The sequence below is a fragment of the Vicugna pacos genome, chromosome 16 (assembly GCF_048564905.1).
Source record: "Vicugna pacos chromosome 16, VicPac4, whole genome shotgun sequence".
In the NCBI taxonomy this organism is placed as follows: domain Eukaryota; kingdom Metazoa; phylum Chordata; class Mammalia; order Artiodactyla; family Camelidae; genus Vicugna; species Vicugna pacos.
In genome coordinates this window covers 6,107,229-6,127,413 of record NC_133002.1, presented here as the reverse complement: position 1 = coordinate 6,127,413, position 20,185 = coordinate 6,107,229, and the positions used below count along the sequence as shown (strand labels likewise).

Below are 20,185 nucleotides of genomic sequence, written 5' to 3'. Positions count from 1 at the left end.
GAATGAACCTGACTAATCTACCAAAAAGTACCTCCTCTTCCCCTTCTCTATCAATTACACTGTTTTATTTGTTTCATAGCACTTTGCTCTTTCAGAAATTATCCTGCTTATTAACAATATCTTCTGTCCTCACTAAAATGTAAGTTTCCTGAGGTGAAATTCCTGGGGTGTTGTTTACCAAACGATCCGTACAAGTCTGGAACAGTGATCAGCATAAGACGGTCTTGAATATTTTTTTAAAGAACAAATAAATGACGACGGACTACGACAACAGAACTGCCTCGACTCTCACAGCCGCCAGGCTCCGCCCCCCCGAGGCACTTCCGCCCACAGTTTGGCCCCAGACCTTCTGGAAGAGGAAGTCCTCTGCGCAGGCGCCTGGGACCGCGGAGCTTTCTGGGTAAAGATGGACGCTCACGATCTGTTTCGCCGGCTCGGCGCGGGGGCCAAATTCAACGTGAGACGCTTCTCGGCGGACGCAGCCCGATTCCAGGTATTGTGTGCAGACTGTGAGAAGCCCGAGTAACTGAGAAGGGGCAGGAGCTGGGGAGGGAATCGGCTGCTGGGGGAGCCAGTGCTCAGCGATCCCGTGGCCTGGCTGTGGGGCATTTTCCCTCCTTTGGCTTTCAGCTTACCGCAGCCTTCTGAATGAACTCTTCCCCCATCCTTCTGTAGACTTAGTTGGATCTAGCATGGAAACATTTACCCTGCTCCCCACCCTCGGCCCCGCTTCCGAGTTTATTCAAAGAACAGGTAGACTCCTTCTTTCAAAAGTAACCTTTTTTCCGAAAGTGGTGGAAAGGAATTTCAAAGACAACCCAAAACGGAGAGAGTTTCTTTAACTACAGCTTCCCCAGATTTGTCTTGGCATGGGTGTAGCTTTAGTGGGCATGGTTCTTTTTATTCCCGCAACTCCACGCCCTGTTAAGTAACCACGGAGAAGACCGATTTAGAGATGGGAGATCTTACATTGGAAATTAGTGAATGATATATCTGGAGTATTTGGGGCCTAATTGTGGAAAATCTTGACTATCAACCTTGATAGTGGGACTAGAGGCATTTTTGTGTGTGTGCAACACGTGTGTTTTTTCTTTCTCTGACGGTATAGTGCAGTTATTAAGAGTTTGAACTGTGGAACCAGATTATTCAGGTTCAAATCCTGGAGCTTCCAGTTACTAATTTTGAGACCTTGGTCAAGTTACTTAACCTTTTAGTACCTCGATTGTCTCGTCTGTAATATTACTATTTGCCTCGTTAGAGTTGTTGAAGGATGAAGTAATTTAATGTATCTAAACATGCTTGGAAATCTACCTGACAGTATGTGCTATGCTGATAAGTCTATATAAGTGTTGGTTGCTATTATGATTATTATTATTACTGTTATCAGATCAGAAAAGGTATCACCTTGGACTCCGTATGCCCAAACATACTTGTCAGCTCACCAAAAACTTGGTGAAAGAATAAAAAAGATGGGGAGTCATTGGACCCACATCCTTACTGCCAATACTGCTAAGGTGAAAACAGTGCTAGTCTGTCCACAGATTTAATTTAAAATTTTTTGGGTTTTAGATAGGGAAAAGGAAATATGACTTTGGTTCTTCAGAGGTGCTGCAGGGACTGGACTTTTTTGGAAACAAGTCTGTCCCAGGTGATTGTGGAGCATCGAAAACTCATCAGGAGCTACAAGATGAAGAGAAAAAAGAAGAGAGCCTAACTGAAAGGAAGAGGGAGCAGAACAAAAAAAAGAGGAAGAAGATGACTTCAGGTTAGTGCTTGGCTTATTTTTTTTCTCTTTATTTAATTTTTGTTCAATTAGAAAAATACAGTATGGTTACACACATAATGTACGGCCATTTGTCAGTTGATGGCATTCAGGTTGCTTCCAGGTATTTGTGATTATAAATATTGCTACAATAAAGATACTTGTACATACATCTTTTTGTACAGCTGCTATTGTTTCTGTAATTAGCATCCCAAAAGTAGACTCACTGGATGAAAGGGTCTGCACATTTCTTTCTTTGAACAGATAACTGCAAAATGACTTCACACAGCCATGTTGATGCTGGGTAATAATTTTTTTTTTTGCCAATCTAATGAGTGAAACTATTTTTTATTTATATTTTCTTGATAACTGGTAAGGTAGAACATCTTCTTGTATGCTTTACTGGATATTTACATTTCAAGTTTGTGAATTGTTTGTTTTCACTCTGCCTATTTTTCACAAGGTTTTTTCCTGTACTCGACTGTAGGGGTATTTATCTTTTTCGTTGTCTGTTACACCTATTGAGTTTACTAGCCATTTTTACCTTTTTAATAAAGCAACTAATTACACTTTTTAAAAATTATACAATGATGAAAAGTAAATTTTCTTCCCATTCTTTTATCTCTAGTCCCCTGTTTCTCCAGAGGCAACCACTGTTAATCAATTTCTTATGTATTTTTGTAGAGATAGTCTATTCACATGTATTTATACCCCCTTTAAAAAAGACATGAATGATAGTGTACTTTATATGCTGTTCTGTTCTGAACCTTCCCTCCTTCTTCCCTCTTTATTAAAACAACAATGTATCTTGGAGATTGTTTGGAATCAGTAGGAAGTGCACAGCCCTGTTCCTTTTAACACAGCATAGTATCACATTGTATGTTCCATAATTGATTTGACAAGTTCCTGTGTTGTGAATATTTACTTGTTTACACACTTTTGCTGTTAGAGTGTTGCAATAAACATCCTTTTACCTTCTGGGCTACAAAGAAGTTTAGTAAAGCCTTCTACCGAGATGATTAAAAAAAATAGATCTGTTACCTTAAGAAAAAGATTCAAATAGTAGGCAAGCAGAAACACATAGATATGCTCTCTAATTATTTAGCAACAAATTTGTATAGACATACATAGTTTTAATTGGAAAATTCACAGTCTTGTGGCTTAGTGATGATTAATGCCAACTGTCTCATAAACGGGAACAGAATTTTATTTTTTTTTAAGTCATTTCAATTTGTGGTGCCCACCAGCAATGTACAAGAGTTTTCTTTTTCTGTATTTGTCTACTCATGTATTTTGCACCTTTTTTCTATTTTATTCTTCTGTTTCTTCTTAATTTATTAGGCCTTATATATATTAAGGAAATTAGCTCTGTTCTAGCATATTATGTTTACAAATATGTTTTCTAGCTTGTCACATGTCACTTATCTTCTTTATCTTTTTTTTTTCCATTTTATATGTTAAACTTATCTTTTCCTTTATGGTTTTTTGTTTGTTTTGTTTTTGCCTTCTAAGCATTAAGCTTATTTTTAAAAAATTCTCCCATGTTTTCTTACTTGTAGTTCTCATTTTGTTATATTGAAATCTCTGACCCTCTTAGACTTTATTTGGTATAAGGAATGAACAGGGAACTAATTTAATTTTTTTTCCACGTGGCTAGCAAATTGTCCTTATATATTGATAATCCATCTTCTCCCCACTGGATTTTTTTTTTTTGGAGTGATTTATTTACATAATTAGTTTGGTGGGAGACGAGATTTGTTTAGTTACTTATTAACTTATTTTTAGAGAAGGTACTGGGACCTGAACCCAGGACCTTGTGCATGGTAAGCAGGCACTCTACCACTTGAGCTATACGCTCTCCCCTCCCCAGGGGATTTAAATGCAACTTTTATTGTAAACTTACTTCCCATCTCTCTTTGGGCTCTATCCTGTTTCATTGATTAATATTTCTGTGTTCATACACCAATAGCAGCTTGTTTTAATTAATGTGGCCTTATAAATTCTAGTAAAGTGGTGTGGCATACCATGTTTATTGATTGGGTGACTAGATATTTTCTCTGTAAAGTGATCTATAGAGCCAGTGCATACTTAGATTAAATTCCAGTAGGCTTTTTTGGTAGAAATTGAAAAGAATTTTTTTAATTAAACATGCGCATCACGTGGCCTGTTTCCACTCCTAGAATTTAACCAAGAGAAAGGAAAACCTATGTCCTCACAAAGACTTGTACATAGGTGTTCATAGTGGCTTTGTTTGTAATAGCCCCCAAACTGGAAATGACTCAAGTATCCTTCAACAGGTGAAGGATGAATTGTATATCTCTACAATGGACTACTACCATAAATTAAAAGTTTAAAATTATTGATACATGCTCCAACATGGATAAATCTCAAAATAACTATCCTGAGTGAAAGAAACCAGACTAAATTTAGTACATACTGTATGATTCCATTTAAATAAAATGCCAGGAAAAAAAGCTAATTCATCTACAGTGACAGAAAACAGGTTGTTGCCCAGGGATGGAGTGATGCATTATAAGGTACCACGAGGAAGTTTTGGAAAATGATGGAAATAACCTTGAATGTGGTGATGGTTTAACAGGTGTATATGTATGTCCAAACTCCTCAAATTATATACTTTAAATATACAGTTTATTCTGTCAGTTATGCATCAGTGAAGTTGAAAAAAATTGAAAAGAAACTCCAGAAGTAGTCTTTGCTCATTACTCTTAGAATTTTTTAGGTATTCTTACATATTTATTTTCCCAAGTAAATTTTAAAATCAGCTAGTCCCGTTACTAAAACAATCCTATCATTACTTTTCATTGAATTAGTGTTATTTATAGGTTTAGTGAGAATTTTTTCTCTTTATAATATTGAGAAGTCCTTAAGTATTGAGTTGTGGTCCTTGCTATTAAAAGTGAAATCTTTTCTTATGTCATAATTATTTTCTAGCTGGTTGTGGTTTGGATGTAGAAAAGCTGGATGTGTCATCGAAATCTACTATTGTTTAGCTAGTTTTTTAGTTAATTCCTTATTGTTTTCAAGTATACAGTCATGTACACATTACACAGCTGAGATAACTTAAAAAGAGTGTGAGCTCAGAGCTTTCATTTTACCAACACAGAGCTTGCCTCTCTTTTCCCAGTTTTTATGCCTCCCATTACTTTCTTTTATCAGGTTGTGTCCGCTAGTACTTTTTTTTGTTTGTTTAGTATGAAGGTATGGCTAAAGATGTTGCACTTAAAATCTTTTAATTTTTTAAAAATATATTTTAGAGATGATTTCTCAAGAAGAAGTTTCTACTATACAATGGATATCATCTGTGGAAGCAAAGATTGAAGAGAAAAAAGCCAAAAAAGAAAATAAACTAACTTCAGGAAAGTTGGAGCAGCTCAGGAAAGAAAAGGTTAGAAAAACGTCTTTGCCCCAGGAGTTTTTCTGACCATGGTGGTGTCTGCTGCTCTCCTGCTGAGTTGCAGATGGGGAGTATTGTTCATCTCACTTCAGTAATCCCGCATCCCAGATTTGACAGTCTGGATCAGAGAATAGGAAACAAACCAAATCAACATCACTTGACTCTACTTTTGGCATTAAATTTTAATAAGTAAAACATTTAGGGTAGAACATTAAAAAGCATTGGCACTTATGTGCTAAATGCTGCAGAAAGAAAATAGATCGATTCAGTGCCTGCCCTCTAGAAGTTTATATAAGATTATGACTATGACAGTAGCACATTAATATGAATAGCACGTTATTCATGCTATTGACACATTAATATGAAGAAATCTGGATTGATAGCTTTCGCTGTTATGAAGGTCTTCCATCTGTGAAAGGGCATGAATTATACCTAGTATTTCTATCTTTTAGGGCTTGAAATTTAACCAGAAAGTTTCATAGGTGCTAACGCTCATCCCAGAAACTGTTACTGTTGCTTTGCAACATCTAACACCGTATTTGACCATATCCACGATGACTCCTTTATTTCTCTTTCCAGATAAACTTCTTGCGGAATAAACATAAAATTCATGTCCAAGGAACTGATCTTCCTGACCCAATTGCTACATTTCAGCAACTTGACGAGGAATATAAAATCAATGCTCGACTGCTTCAGAACATTCTAGATGCAGGCTTCCAGATACCTACACCAATCCAAATGCAAGCCATTCCAGTTATGCTGCATGTGAGTATGAAGGTCTAGAATGTCTCTTGACATTCCTCGTTTGTATGTGCGTGTGTTCATTTCCTTCCCTTGTTGAAATCTTCCTTTCTACTTATCACCTCCTGTTGAAAACTTCCCTGCTTTTAAGGTCCATCTCTAATGCCTGTGCCTTCTTAAAACTTGTCGTGATCACTACCGGTAGATGTCATCTTTTTCCTTTACCAGAACTCTCTCCCCTACCACCCAGTTCTCCATGTATTTTCTTTTTCTTGTAACATTTATCTTACATTTTGTCTTACACTGCCGTTTTTTTTATTAATTATATTTATCTTTTCCATTTACTAAGCGTGTTAACCCTCTGAGGCTAGGGTATATATTCTGTTATCCATCCATGATGTAGCTTATAATATCCAGGAATGATTTCAGAAATACAGAGTTCTTGTACATAACCTGACTTTATTTTTATCCCAGTACTTTTTATTATTGAAGTATATGTAAGTACCAAGAAATACATAAATTTTAAGTGCACAGTTCAGTGAGTTTCAACAATGCATACCCTATGTATCCATCACCCCCGTGAAGACGTGTAACATTCTGTCACTCCAGACAGTTCTCTCATACCCTTTCTGTTTAGTCCTAACCCCACCCCACCCAGAGGTAAGCACTTGGTTTCTATTGCCATGTATTGGTTTTATCTCTCCTAGAATATCGTGTAAGTGGAATCATTCATTATCTATTTCTTTTATTTTCGGTTTCTTTCACTATATACTATTTTTGAGATTCATCCAAGTTGCATATATCAGTTTGTTACTGAGCAGTATTCTCTTGTATGAATACACCATAATTTGTTTATGCACTGTTGATAGAGGTATGAGTTAACTTAGATTTTTGGAAATTAAATTTTTCTGAGGTTTCTTTTTGTAGTGATGAGAGCTGACATTTTTCCCTCCACATAACGAAAGATGGCCTTCAGTTCTGGTTGCCAAAGAACATGAGTGCCCTCCTCATCCATACTAATCTTTTTCATTTCCTTTGGGAACTAGAATGAGAATATATTTGAATGACGTTGGCTGACATTATAGTGGATTCACTTTTAATTCTCATGTAAGATTGCTTCTGTGGTGACCTAAGCTTTAAGCTAAGAGTCATAGTACCTTTTGAAGATTGTCACCTATAAATGACTCTGTCACTCAGGTTATCACCACTTTTTATTTCTTACCCTTAGGCATTCTGTTACATATTAAAGCCTTCCATAAGGGTAGAGCAATGCAGTCATCAGGACAAAAAGTTGGTTTTGTGGTTTTCCTTTGATAAAGAGGTTTAGGGGGGAGAAAAATGAAAATAATGAAAATAATTGAGGTTGTCAGTTATCTTTGGATTTTAGTTATGCACTTTCTTTATCCAGTTCAAATGAACTTTAGTGATAATGCTCAGAAACTCCACTGGGGCAGTGGTGTTGAGGATGGATGATGTTAGAAAAGTGAATATTGAAGATGTTAGAAGAGTGATGGGAATGTGAGTGATTGAATTTATTGTGTATAATTTTGTTATTTTTATGGCTGGTAGCGTTATTTGACCAGGCTCTGCAAAATTTATGTACTCTTCCTTTTCTTAACATACTGTTTTTAGGGTCGAGAACTTCTGGCTTCTGCTCCTACTGGATCTGGAAAGACTTTAGCTTTTAGCATTCCTATTTTAATGCAGCTGAAACAACCCACAAATAAAGGCTTCAGAGCCCTGATTATATCACCAACACGAGAACTTGCCAGCCAGGTATGACTTGTAGCTTCTGAAGAGGATGTGTTTGTATTTGCTCCAGTCATCTTTCTTATTTGAGGGTAATAAAAAGGTCTCAAGAGAGTAAGGCCCGTGTCTTTGTCGTGGTCAGGTATTCTGTAGAAAACACACTTCTCTGTATCTTACTGCATATGAGCAGGTCATTTTAAGTCTTGTAATTTTCTAAAACACGGTCATCTTAACAATAATACTTTGGTATAAGCTCTTCCTTAAAGTTGGAAGGATATTGTAATATATACTTCTTCTCTAAAACTTATTTTTCTCACCTAGAAAAATGAAACCTCATGTCAGTTTTTCAGAAAGTAGAACTATACAGTGGTCTGCTCCACCCTCCCAATGAGCTTAATATAAAAAGCATGCCAAGTATGAAATAGTTTGTAACAGTACTGCATTCAAAAAACAATGTGTAACGGAATGGAAGAGTTTTGATTTTATCTCTTAGAACTAGTTTATTAGACCTGAAGAAGCTACTGAATCTTTTTAGGCATTCAGGTTCCAAAATGCTGAGATTCCAGGTTAATTTACAGATTATTAAGGGTTTAATTTCAGAAATTCATGGGTTGATAATAGATTTATTTTGTTAATAATGAAAAAGAAACTGTACACTTTATCCAAGTACTTTAGCAGCCAGTGTTAATCATTTTCTGTTTTAGATTCACCGAGAGTTAGTAAAAATATCTGAGGGAACAGGATTCAGGATACACATGATCCACAAAGCAGCAGTTGCAGCCAAGAAATTTGGACCTAAATCATCCAAGAAATTTGGTAAGGGGTTCATCCTTGAGGTATAGAGTTTATAAGGGATTTGGAAATTACAAATATCCTAATTGCCACCTAAAAGTTTTTAAAGTGTAGTTAGTTTGATTTTTAGAGAAGCTGGAAGAGCTCTCCTCCCCATTCCCATCCAGTAGTTATATAAATATATACCAGTGGTTCTCAACTAGGCGTGATTTTGCCCCTTACCCCCATGTCACCCTCCACCCCAGAGATCTGTGGCAGTATCTGGAGAAATTTTAAGCTGTCACAGCTGGGGAGGGGTGCTACTAGTATAGGAATAGAAGCCAAGGATGCAGTCAAACATCCTACAATGCACAGGACAGCCTCCAGCAACAAAGAGTCCATCTGGATCAAAATGTCAGTAGTGCCAAGGCTGAGAATCCCTCCTTTATTCTATTGATTTTTAATCTGCTTTATTTGTCTTTTATCTTGATCATTGGAGTAAAACTGCATTGAAGGAAAGTATTTTCCTGAAAAACAGACACATGTTTGAAAAGCAAACTAAACTGTTGGATTATAACGTTCTTGTCTCTTAGAAGCTGAGAAGGCAGATCAAATATAAAAAAGAAGAGTACGGATATAGTCTGTGCTATGATGGATTAAAAAATACGTATGTTAGCTTACTGATAAGGAAGAACTTTGTGTTGTCGGGGTAGCACGTATACCCACTCCCCATGCTCCCCACTTGAGGTTGTTAACTGCAACTCAGGAGGCTTACTCACCTAGTTCAAGAGGGATGAATCTTGTTTTTGCAATTTTTACCATTTGTTTTTCCTATAGATATTCTTGTGACTACTCCAAATCGACTGATCTATTTATTAAAACAAGATCCTCCAGGAATAGAGTTAACAAGGTACAGATAAGGTTATGTCTTTTATGTGTGTTTTTCACTTAGTTGATTGTATTTTGTCCTCAATTACTTGAACTTCCCTTTGGAGCTTGCTATCTGCCAACTTCCAGTATTGGTACTGAGAATAATGGTTTTCATTAAACTCATAGAAAAGTAACTATCTGGTCTGGAAGAAGGTCAACAGAGTCTGATAAGCAGGTAGTGCAGAATTCCCCTAGAAATTTTCACATCTTTCAGCAATGGTGATGGAGTTCATAAGGTTTTTGTAAAACTCTTTATGTCGTTGCTAATGGAGCCTCATATCTTTGAGGCTGATGGAATAGGTACACTAATTTATGTTTGTATTGTTTTTACCTCTTTCTTGCTTATTTTTCTTTCTGGTATAATATATGGATCTGAGAAGTATCACCGTGGTTTGACTTCTTCATGTGTCCCCACAATTTAGTGAAGTGTCTTGGATCCTTCAGTTCAATACCCCTAAGTTTTTTTTGTTATTTCTTAGTGTTGAGTGGCTGGTAGTAGATGAATCAGATAAACTGTTTGAAGATGGCAAAACTGGGTTCAGAGACCAGCTGGCTTCCATTTTTTTGGCCTGCACATCCCACAAGGTCAGAAGAGCTATGTTCAGTGCAACTTTTGCATATGATGTTGAGCAGTGGTGCAAACTCAACCTGGACAATGTCATTACTGTATCCATTGGAGCAAGGTAATTGTTTTTCCACGTAATCCCACTGATTTCTTGTAAAAATGCAAGTCATTATTTTAGACTAAAGGAGATAGGTTGTGTGGCCTAAGATTACTACTGGAGAGGATTTTACTGAAAGAAGCATATTATCTAAAGTCAAGATTGATTAAGGATTTTCTCTTTTAGAGTACTCCAAAGGAAGATTCTCATACTGTCATGTGAATCTTCCTGACATCATGCTTTTAGTTGATTTTTCCCATCTAGAAATTATGATGTGAGCTCTGTAGCCACCAAAAGGGTTTAATTTCTTTAATGACTTAACGAAGTAGGGGCACAGAGAAGGAAGCTGATGTTACTGAGCCACTTGATTTATAATTCCTTTTAAAAAATATTTTGGGGAGCATTTATGCTAAATGGATAGAAAAAAGTTTCAAGAGATTATATTGCCACTTGATAGACTATAATGCAACCGATGAAATGGTAAGAGTGAAGATTGTAGCTATATGAAAAAGTGCTTGTAATAATACCATGTTAAGTAAAAAAGAAGCCACATGGAACAGTAAAGAATATCTTCTCTACTTTAAACTTAAAAATCCTGTGTATAAAGAGAAAACAGAACAAATTCACCATTAATATAATTGTAAAGGCAGATAACAGAATGGAAAAAATATTTGTGACATAATACAATGTATCGCAATGGCTTATGGACTGTTAAGAAACCCTTAAGATATCCTCCTCCAACTGTCTATAAATAAACCTTTGCTAATCATTAAGAAAAAAATTTAGCCATATGTGATAACGTTCTCATTTTACCCAGTAATTTTATTTTTAGAAAGATTTTGTAAGTAAATAATTAGACACATGAAAATTTATGACTAGAACACAACAGAATGTCAAAGTTTATTCTAAAATGTTAGAATTGTGGGCAGTTCATTTTATTGTTTAATATCTTTTAAAAATTTTCTTGAGATAACTTTTTCATAATCCAAACAAAACATTTAAAAATAACAACTTTGTCTTTAAGTTAAAATATAAATAATTAAATACTTATATTGACAATGAAAAAGTTTATTCTTTTGGAGTTGTGTGTAAATTTCTTCATTGATTTAGAATTCTGGGGAAGACAAAAATTGGCTCTTGCAAACTACAAGGTATGTTTTCTTCTCAGGAATTCTGCCGTAGAGACTGTAGAACAGGAGCTTCTCTTTGTTGGCTCAGAGACTGGAAAACTTCTGGCCATGAGAGAACTTGTTAAAAAGGTATAATTTGGACTACATTCTTGAATTTTGAGAAAGTTCACCAAGCCTTATATTACTAGTGGAGGCTTGAGTGCTATTCCTGTATCATATTTAGTAATCCAGTGGTAAACCAGTAAGTACATTGGCCAGCTCTTGTCTCAAAGGGGAGAGGCTCACCTTTTAGAGGATAGTAAGTTTTCTATTCCCAGCTTGGGGTAGGCTAGGAAAAGACCCACCTGATGCCCTGGAAGCGTCCTTTTTCCACATCTGCATACAGGCAGACCTCGGAGATACTGTGGGTTTGGTTCCAAACATGGAAATAAAGCCAGCATTGCAATAAAGCGAGTCACAGGAATTTTCTGGCTTCCCAGCGCATGTAAAAGTTATGTTTACATTATGTTGTAGTCTGTTAAGTGTGCAATAGCAGTATGTCAGAAAAAGCAATGTACGTACCTTAATTAAACAATGCTTTATTGCTAAAAAATGCTAACCATCATCTGAACTTCCACAAGTCATAGCAGTAACATCAAAGATCACTGTAACAAATATAATAAATGAAAAAGTTAGAAATACTGTGTAAATTATTAAAACTAAAAAATTATTAAAAAAGACATGAAGTGAGCAAATGTGCTGTTGGAAAAATGGTGCCAATAGACTTGCTTGATGTAGGGTTGCCGCAAACCTTCAGTTTGTAAGCAAAACAAAACACAGTGTGAAGTGCAGTAAAACGAAGAATGCCTGCATAAATCTGCCCCCTTAACCTCCCCCCACCCCCTGCTGGTTTCTTACAGAACTGGGGCACTGTAGAATGAATACGACACTGCAGTGTGGGGTTTTGTTTTATTAATGAGTTAATACTTAGTAGTTCTTGGCACATAATAAATGCTATATGTGTTAGTTTTACTAATGCTCTTAAGGAATTCATTTGTCAGGAAATTTAAGGTTTTCACAGATACTCACATGGGATTATACATCAGGGATTTTTAGCCTTGTATAAGCTTGAGGAATTCTGTGAACCTTTTGAAATTATACGTAAGATTTTGTGTGGATGTGTGGGTAGAAAGCTTTGTAGCTTCATTAGCCTCTGAAAGGGTGTGTGGAAAGGGTTTGGGGGGGTTTGATAGTATAAATATAAAAATCATTTATTTAGAGCTGGTTGTTGATAATTGAGATTTTATATAACTTGGTAAGATTATATTGAGAGAATTGAGAACCAAGGACTAAGCTTTGGTGGAATACCCACAGTTAGGATAAATAACGTCTTAAAATGAAGTTACTATATTTTAAGAAGAAACAAAAAGGTTCTGAGGCACAGAAGCAAAGAGATAATTATTTCAAGGAGTGGACGCCCATTGCTGTAGAAAGTGAAGAGGGATTACTTAGACGAGATTATTGAGATCAGCAAGATGGAGAGTACATTCAAGTTGAATGGGAAGAGTCCATTGTAGAGCATGGATGGTGAGGAAGAAAGAGGCAGATTTAGACCACTGGTCTAGGAAATTTGGCAATTTCTAAATACAGTTGTCATTTTGTGAACTAAAATCATATGAAATACTGCAGTTATATTCTTTACTATGGGTTATGTGTGCTTGCTTTCAGGGTTTCAATCCACCAGTTCTTGTTTTTGTTCAGTCCATTGAGAGGGCTAAAGAGCTTTTTCATGAGCTCATATATGAAGGTATTAACGTGGATGTTATTCACGCAGACAGAACGCAGCAACAGGTAAAGTCACATGTATACTTTCAAAGCCATAAAGAATAACTAAATTTTTTAATTGGCATTAAATTTATGAAGTATTTGTTTTCCATTCCTAGAGTGGTACTAAAACATTTCATATATGTTCTGTTAACCAGAGAGATAACACAGTCCACAGCTTCAGAGCAGGAAAAATCTGGGTTCTTATTTGTACAGCCTTGCTGGCCAGAGGGATTGATTTTAAAGGTGTGAACTTGGTGATCAACTATGACTTTCCAACCAGCTCAGTGGAGTACATCCACAGGATAGGTGAGTTGTGTGCCCCAGCCCCTCAGTCGTCTGCCTTAACAACTCTGCTCTTCCCTTCAGCTTGCTCGTTTTTCAGTGCTGTGAAAATCCAGTGAGTTTTATATGTGAATCTTGAAAGTCTCATTCCCCCAAACAAGTTTTTAATTTATGGTCTGATTTCTCTTAGGTCGAACTGGAAGAGCAGGGCATAAAGGAAAAGCTGTTACATTTTTCACAGAAGATGATAAACCATTATTAAGAAGGTAAATTAGGAGAAATAACTTAGTATTAAGTTGGCAAAATTGATTCATTATACTCATACACAATTAATGGATAATTACAAAATGGCTGTGTTTCAAACTCTGTTATGATATTAATCAACCACATTTTAGCTGTGAGAAAAAGAAAAATGATCAAAGGCCTTGTTTTTGCCCTTCGATTATTAGATTTGGAAATATTCACAATGGAATTATTTATTAAGTTTCAGACTTGCCGAATTCTCCCACTAGCCATCAGTTATTACTTACAATGTAATGTTAAGGTTTTTGGAGTAATGAATAGTTTAAAGTTAACCCTGAGTCTCTTTAGCCCAGTCAGAATGATCTCTTACTATGATGCGTTCTTCCCATTACTCTTAGGGGCAGATGGAGTGTTATATTTAGTCCCAGGATCACCTGTTGTGTAGGAAGAATTATTTTAGTAACACACCCCAGTATTACTCAATTGTAGCCCCTTGAAGCCTGGGTAACTTACGACAGATACACTTTTAGAATCTCAAGTCTTAATTCAGCCCATCATCATAGATTTTAATATAGAACTTCAGTGTCCTACATTTTGGTTGCCTATAGAAATTTTAGGCTGATGATAATTGACAACACTTCACATTTGTGACAAATGAAATTGAGTTATGGATGGAGGCAGTTTGTACTTTGATCTGTGTATCAGTTTTGGCAAAGATTTTGATTTGCGCCTTCTGAGGCTTGGCTCTGTCAGCCTTGATTGTGCTTTGAGCAGACTTCCACATGATGGGTAGCAGGGGTATATTCCAACAGCCTAGATTCACCTAAGTTCTCCTCAGGGACTGCAAGCATGTGAATCTGATGAACCCCATTTCAGTGTAACTGCGTCTAAGTTTTGCATCTGGGAAATGGGGATAATGATAGATTTACTACAGAGGGTTGTAAGGATTGAGGAAGTTACTATACATGAGAAGCTTGAGACAATGCTAAGCCCATAATAAGCACTATCATTTCACAAATTTAAGTTTGACTCTGACTTCAGTCAGTGTCTCATTCAAGACAGGGCCTAGTAGCTTTTTCGGGCTTGATAAATGTTGAGTAGAAATAAGCTGCTGTCTAAAATTATTCATCAGTGCATTGATTTCAGTCCAGCGGACAGTTCTCTCCATAATCCAATGTGATTGCATCTAGTGATAATTGACAGTATATCAGAGTACTTTCCTGTTTTTGTATTTTAGTTGTTCTTGTATTGTGCAAAGGGTTTAAGTACATAAACATCAGTCTGACAAGATACAAGTTTATATTTATGGATGTCTTTTTCAGTGTTGCCAATGTTATACAGCAGGCTGGATGTCCTGTACCAGAATACATAAAAGGTTTCCAAAAACTACTAAGGTACAGTCTTGAATTTACCTGGAGCCTCTCTCTTTCTGCATATACATTCTTGCTTTCATACTCTTCTACATTATTGTTCTAACACTACTACTCCCTTTAGAACATTTTAAGATAAAACATTCCCTTTTAAATGTTTGTTAATGCTGTGTGTTCTTTCCTTGTCAGGTTTTCATCCTTGAAATTTTAAGTATTCAAATTTTTTCGATATTATTCAATATGGGTAAAATAGGCTTAGATTTTGTTTTAGTTCATAAAACTGGTAAAAAGCAGTTAATTGGCCAAAATCAAACTCTAGTGTTTGTTGGTATAGGATACAAGAGTGACAAAAGACATACTTTAATCATAATCAGTGCCTTTTAAAAATTGATTGAATTTATCATCCCTTTGGGTTACCTCTGTTAGTCTACCTTGTATATTAAAGTGGATACAGTGTCACTGGAAACTGGAAACTGGATAAAAGAAATGAATTTTGTGACCAAGAATCTAAACTAGTTTTAGCTTTAGCTCTTTTAAACTAAGTTGCACTTAGTTCAATTCTTTTTTCTCTTACTTTGTAACTTGCAGCAAACAAAAGAAAAAGATGATTAAGAAGCCTTTGGAGAGAGAGAGCATTAGTACAACTCCAAAATATTTTTTAGAAAAAGCTAAGGATACACAGTAAGTATATGGGGAAAGGGACTGTCTGGCTCGGTCGTGTAGTTATAGTAGGCATTATGTTCCCATGGGCTAAATTTTTAGAAGTGGAACTGATAGGTCTACAGTCCATTATAAAATGTAATAAAAGTAATATATCTTTGGTTGCCTATGATTTGGGAGCTTGGAATTCTTCTGTATGTGCATATTAGCGATTTGTTTTTCTCCATCTTTGAAAATATGGTTTCAGTTCACTGTGAATTAGAGTTGCACTGTCCACCATCTCCACACAGCCTGCACCTGAGCATACTCCTGTGGCTGGTAGTTAGGACTTCTGACTCCCGCTGATGGGATCTTCCTTGAAGCCCCACATTCTGGGTAGGGTTTCATTAAGACCTTAGGCTTATGCAGAAGCACATTGTAACACCTCTGAACAGTACGACTTGGGTAAATTTTAGTGTTTTAGCTGAGTTTTTGAGGAGTTTAAGGCATAGATTTTTTAACATCCACACGGGACTACCTTTTTTGCCTGTCACTCCCAGGAAGCTACCTGATTTGATAGGGGTAAGCTAAAATATTCTGAGCAGTACTATTCTTTCCGCTATTTAAGGAAAATGACACTCTTCAAATTCTGTCAGTACCGGTTAATATATAACACATACAATGTGTTAGGCATTTACCAAGTCCTGTTGACCTGCCAGGTACTTGATGGTAGTAAGGTGTATGAATGGATGTAAAATGAGACCCCTCTCCTGAAGCTGGGGAAAGGAGATTAATGCACATGAAAAAAATGTAGAGAATAACTTCTAAATAAAATAGAAGTTTAGAGAAGGGAAACATCATTATGGATTGGTGTAGTTCCAGAAAGTTTCAAGGCGGTAGAACTGTCTTCAAGGATAGGTGACGTTCAGGCATGTAGAAGGAATGAGGTGGAGAAAGGCGAGAAGACTGGAGTGTGCTTTCTTTCCGAGTGAGAGTCTGCCTGACAATTCACATTGACTATGGGAAGTCATGTTCAGCCCAGGTACATAGAGTGTGCAGAGTGTCCCAAAGTTTTAGTGGTTTTAAACTTTAATAACTTGGGGAGAAAAAAATGTGGCAAACGTATACAGTTGTATCATTTGAAAGTTATTTTAATGTCATTGTTCTTTTGTGCATTCTTAATACATGTTTTAATTTCAATTCTTTGTGGTAACAGTTCCTGAGTGACACGAAGGTTCTCTGCTTGGTCACCTTCCCTGTCTCATTTGACTTTTTCTTGTGGTGGGCCGCTTCAGAATTGTGGCACTGCATCAGAACCTCATTCTTTGGGTGATCTTAAAGCTTATGATTAGAAGTGCAGTCCTTTCAGGCAGTGAGCAGCAGCTGATGAAAGTTTTTACGAAGGTCCAAAATCAACTAGAGCATAAGATCGTGGCTATGTTGAATTTTAATAAGAAATATTGATATTTTAGGTAATTACACTCTAATTGTTGATTTTTGTAAGTTTGTGGCTTTTATGCTCTGAGGTTATTGAAACTTAAAGTTGCACAAAGACTGAGGACACTTGGTATAAACCTTGTCACTGGTTCCCTGCTTAAAGATGCTTTGGTTGACTCTCCATTACCTTATCATTTAAAGGCTGTACTTCTTAACATAGCTACAAACAAGACCTGATTTGACTCTGTCTTACTTTTCCACTATAGATGTTTTAATGATGTTACCCACATCTGTGGCCTCAGCTCTATGCTGATAACTCTTAATCCATATCTTCCGGCCCAGCTTCTTAGCTGAGCTATAAACCTGAATCCTGTTGCCCAGTGGACCTCAGTTCAGGCACTGCAAACTCAACCAGCTGTAGTGGGAGGTGGGGGGATTGGATTCGGAGCCAGAAGAACTGGCTCTCATACCACCTTTTCCTGTGTGATTTTGGACAAGTCACTTCACCTCTCTTAAGCCCCTTTCCCCTGATATATAATAGGAATAGTTATATAAATAATACCAACTCTGCCACTCAAGGTTGGTTGAGGAGTAAATGAGTTAATATACCTCCAAGAACTTTGTAGTACTATACAATAGTCTGTACATATTGATTATTTTCTCAAAACTTTTTTCCTTTTCCTGTGTTAACACTTAGCTGATTCACCAGACTCTAAAATCAGACTGTCAAAAGTTCATGTCTAACATTTATTAGCAAGTTGCTCAACCACTCTACCTCATTTTCCTCATCTGTAAAATGAGGATAATAATAGAATCGTTTTCGTAAGTTAGGAAGATGACCTAAGTTGATACATGTAAAGCACTTACAGCAGCATCTAGCACTTGATGTGAACTCTTACTATTAGGCCAGGACCAGAATGTGTCTTTTATGGCATGTTGTAGTGAAGTTTGTTGTGATGTTTCTATCTCACTTAAGTGTTCATGATTTTCTTTAGAAAGACCATGTCTAAAGCATCTTTGTGTTCCTAGTGCCTCATATACTTGATTATATGGTAGATTTCAGTAAATATTTATTACACTGGTGGAGTTTTGGAGAGTACCTATATCTAAAATTTCTTTCTTTTTTTTTTTTTAACTAAAATTTCTAATTCAACTTTCCTTTCATTGTCACAGGAAAAAGGTCACTGGTCAGAAGAGCAAGAAGAAAGTAGCTCCTGAGGACAAAAGTTAAAAACAGACTTTCAAAAAGACTGTCTCACAAATGTAATTTTACGATTCCAGTATGAATGTTGTTTTCATGGAATACATCATCTTATAATCACCTGTACCAAACATTTGAAATGAACCACAAGAACACCGGACTGGTGAAAAATGATCCTAAATTATCAGTGCATCATGTCAAGTTCAGTTTGTAGGTCATTTTTAAGTGATTATACAATAGAAATAACATTCATTGAAATTTGTGTGGTTTGAATCCAGAGAGATACTTCTTATAGAAGAACAAATGCTTATGCTAAAAATAACAGCACCCAAATGTGGTGAACTCATGGATTTTTCCCTTCAAGTGTGAAGGAAGGTGTCATGAACGCTGTGGAGAGGCATCTGGAACCACATTTCAAAGTAAAGCTTTGCGATTGAATGCCCCTTCCCACTTGCTTTTTTTTCCCCTCCTTCTTTCTTCCTTCCTTTCTTTCTTTTTTGGTTTGTTGGTTTGTTGGTTTTTTTGGATGGACAAGAAGCAGCATGGGCTGTCTAACAAGAATAAACCTACTGCTCAATTATTTCACTATTTCTTAATTTGTTGGTGGCATTTTGTGGTATGAGCCACAACGAAATGCCTCTTATGTGGCTGGCTATTCAAGTTCCCTAGGATTTTAAATTCTTTGGTCTATTAAATATCTTATCCCTCACTGGTAACATAGCTCCTACTGTACCTGTCATAATATTGCAACTATAAGATTATGGTCAGCCTCTCCTTTTCTTCATTTTCTGTCATTTAACCATGTTCTTTCCTGTCTCTTTCCGTTCGAGATGACTTTGCTCAAAAACTGATAAACATTTTATCCTGATAAGGAAGAATGTTCCTGTTACTTGATATACCTCTGGCCCCATTCTCTTACAGCTGATCTTTCCTGAGGCTTTATGGCCCTTCATCCTTTAGTACACAGGTCTCTGCCAAAGGTACAGGATTATGATTATACAGTGATGGAGACTATTCACTATTAGCAGATTTTTCTCAGTTGCTAGTTTTGTACAGTGGAATAAAACAACAACTTCATACCTGTAAGTTACTTGGAATGGTACCTCACAGGAATGTTACTTATTATCATACTGTAATACTATATAGATAACCTTTTCTCAGCAGCACTTGAATTAAACTTATTTATTTACTTTAGTCTCAGTCTTTTATTCTCGAGTCAGGACAGGTAGACTCCAACTTAAATATTTTAGATAGGACAAAAATTGGTCATCTTCAGAATTTATGTAAATAGAGACCTCTTGCTGCAAGGTGCAAGAAATACAAGCCTGTGATTTGTTTGTTTGTTTGTACTTGCAAACACATCCTTGACTCAAAATATATTCTGGACTTCTGTGTACTGGTACTACCCATTGACCAGTTGTTTGAATAAGTTTTTTCATTTCTCAGAGGTTCAGTTTCTTCATTTGTGAAACTGATGGTAATACCAACTATGTCTCAAGATTAGAAGTACCTAGCACTGTGCCTGACATGTTATAACTTCTCTTTAAACAAACATTATGTATTTGGTTAGGAATAAAAGGCTTGATAACATAGTCTGTGCCCTTACAGTGTAATTAGTGTTGAGGATAAAGTAAAGGAACAAAGAATGTAGTAAATGCTGTTAAACATAAAGCCACGATGCTGAAGCGTCACAGGAGAGCATCTAACCTGGACTGGAAATGTCATGGAAGGCTGACATCCTGGGTCTTACAGATGTAACAGTTAATAAGTAAAGGAAAACAAAGTACTCCAGGCAGAAACAAAAATCATGTCTTCTGTGATCTTTGATATACTCCTTTCATTTGGCTTTTTCCGTCTTGTTCTCAGTATTTTCTGTGTAACCACCCATCCTTAAAGTGGCTACAAAAACCTGTATCAATTTGGTTTGTTAATGGATTAATACTGAATTTAGTATATCAGTTTATATCAATTGGAACATCCGCTACACAGTCTCTTCTAAAGAGGGGGAGGAATGAAATTAGTGGACAATTATGATAAAGTGATAAAT

At 36.4% G+C, this 20,185-nt stretch overlaps 1 protein-coding gene and 1 long non-coding RNA gene across 2 annotated transcripts in view; one reads left to right on the top strand and one right to left on the bottom strand.

The window, feature by feature from the left end:
- The first annotated feature begins 386 nt into the window (after nt 1-386).
- On the top strand, nt 387-19,332 carry DDX52 (DExD-box helicase 52). The gene is made up of 15 exons (XM_006213327.4): nt 387-493; nt 1,570-1,765; nt 5,038-5,168; nt 5,757-5,942; nt 7,551-7,694; nt 8,372-8,483; nt 9,276-9,348; nt 9,848-10,051; nt 11,199-11,289; nt 12,868-12,990; nt 13,122-13,272; nt 13,439-13,514; nt 14,814-14,885; nt 15,450-15,542; nt 18,111-19,332. The coding sequence occupies exons 1-15, from the start codon at nt 407-409 to the stop codon at nt 18,166-18,168; spliced, it is 1,797 nt and encodes a 598-aa protein (XP_006213389.2). The 5' UTR covers nt 387-406; the 3' UTR covers nt 18,169-19,332.
- Nucleotides 5,079-20,185, bottom strand: part of LOC140686403 (uncharacterized) — a 42,411-nt gene continuing 27,304 nt past the window's right edge. The window contains exons 3-4 of the long non-coding RNA XR_012060193.1: nt 11,722-11,804; nt 5,079-5,295 (exon numbers count right to left, since the gene is read on the bottom strand). This is a non-coding gene — a long non-coding RNA (uncharacterized lncRNA). The remainder of the gene's footprint in view (nt 5,296-11,721; nt 11,805-20,185) is intronic.

Bases quoted from the DNA above. Each gene is read 5' to 3' on its own strand.
- DDX52 (XM_006213327.4), top strand. From the start codon at position 407: ATGGACGCTCACGATCTGTTTCGCCGGCTCGGCGCGGGGGCCAAATTC. The intron at 1,766-5,037 runs GTTAGTGCTTGG...AATATATTTTAG, and splicing joins GAGGAAGAAGATGACTTCAG to AGATGATTTCTCAAGAAGAA. The intron at 5,169-5,756 runs GTTAGAAAAACG...TTCTCTTTCCAG, and splicing joins AGCAGCTCAGGAAAGAAAAG to ATAAACTTCTTGCGGAATAA.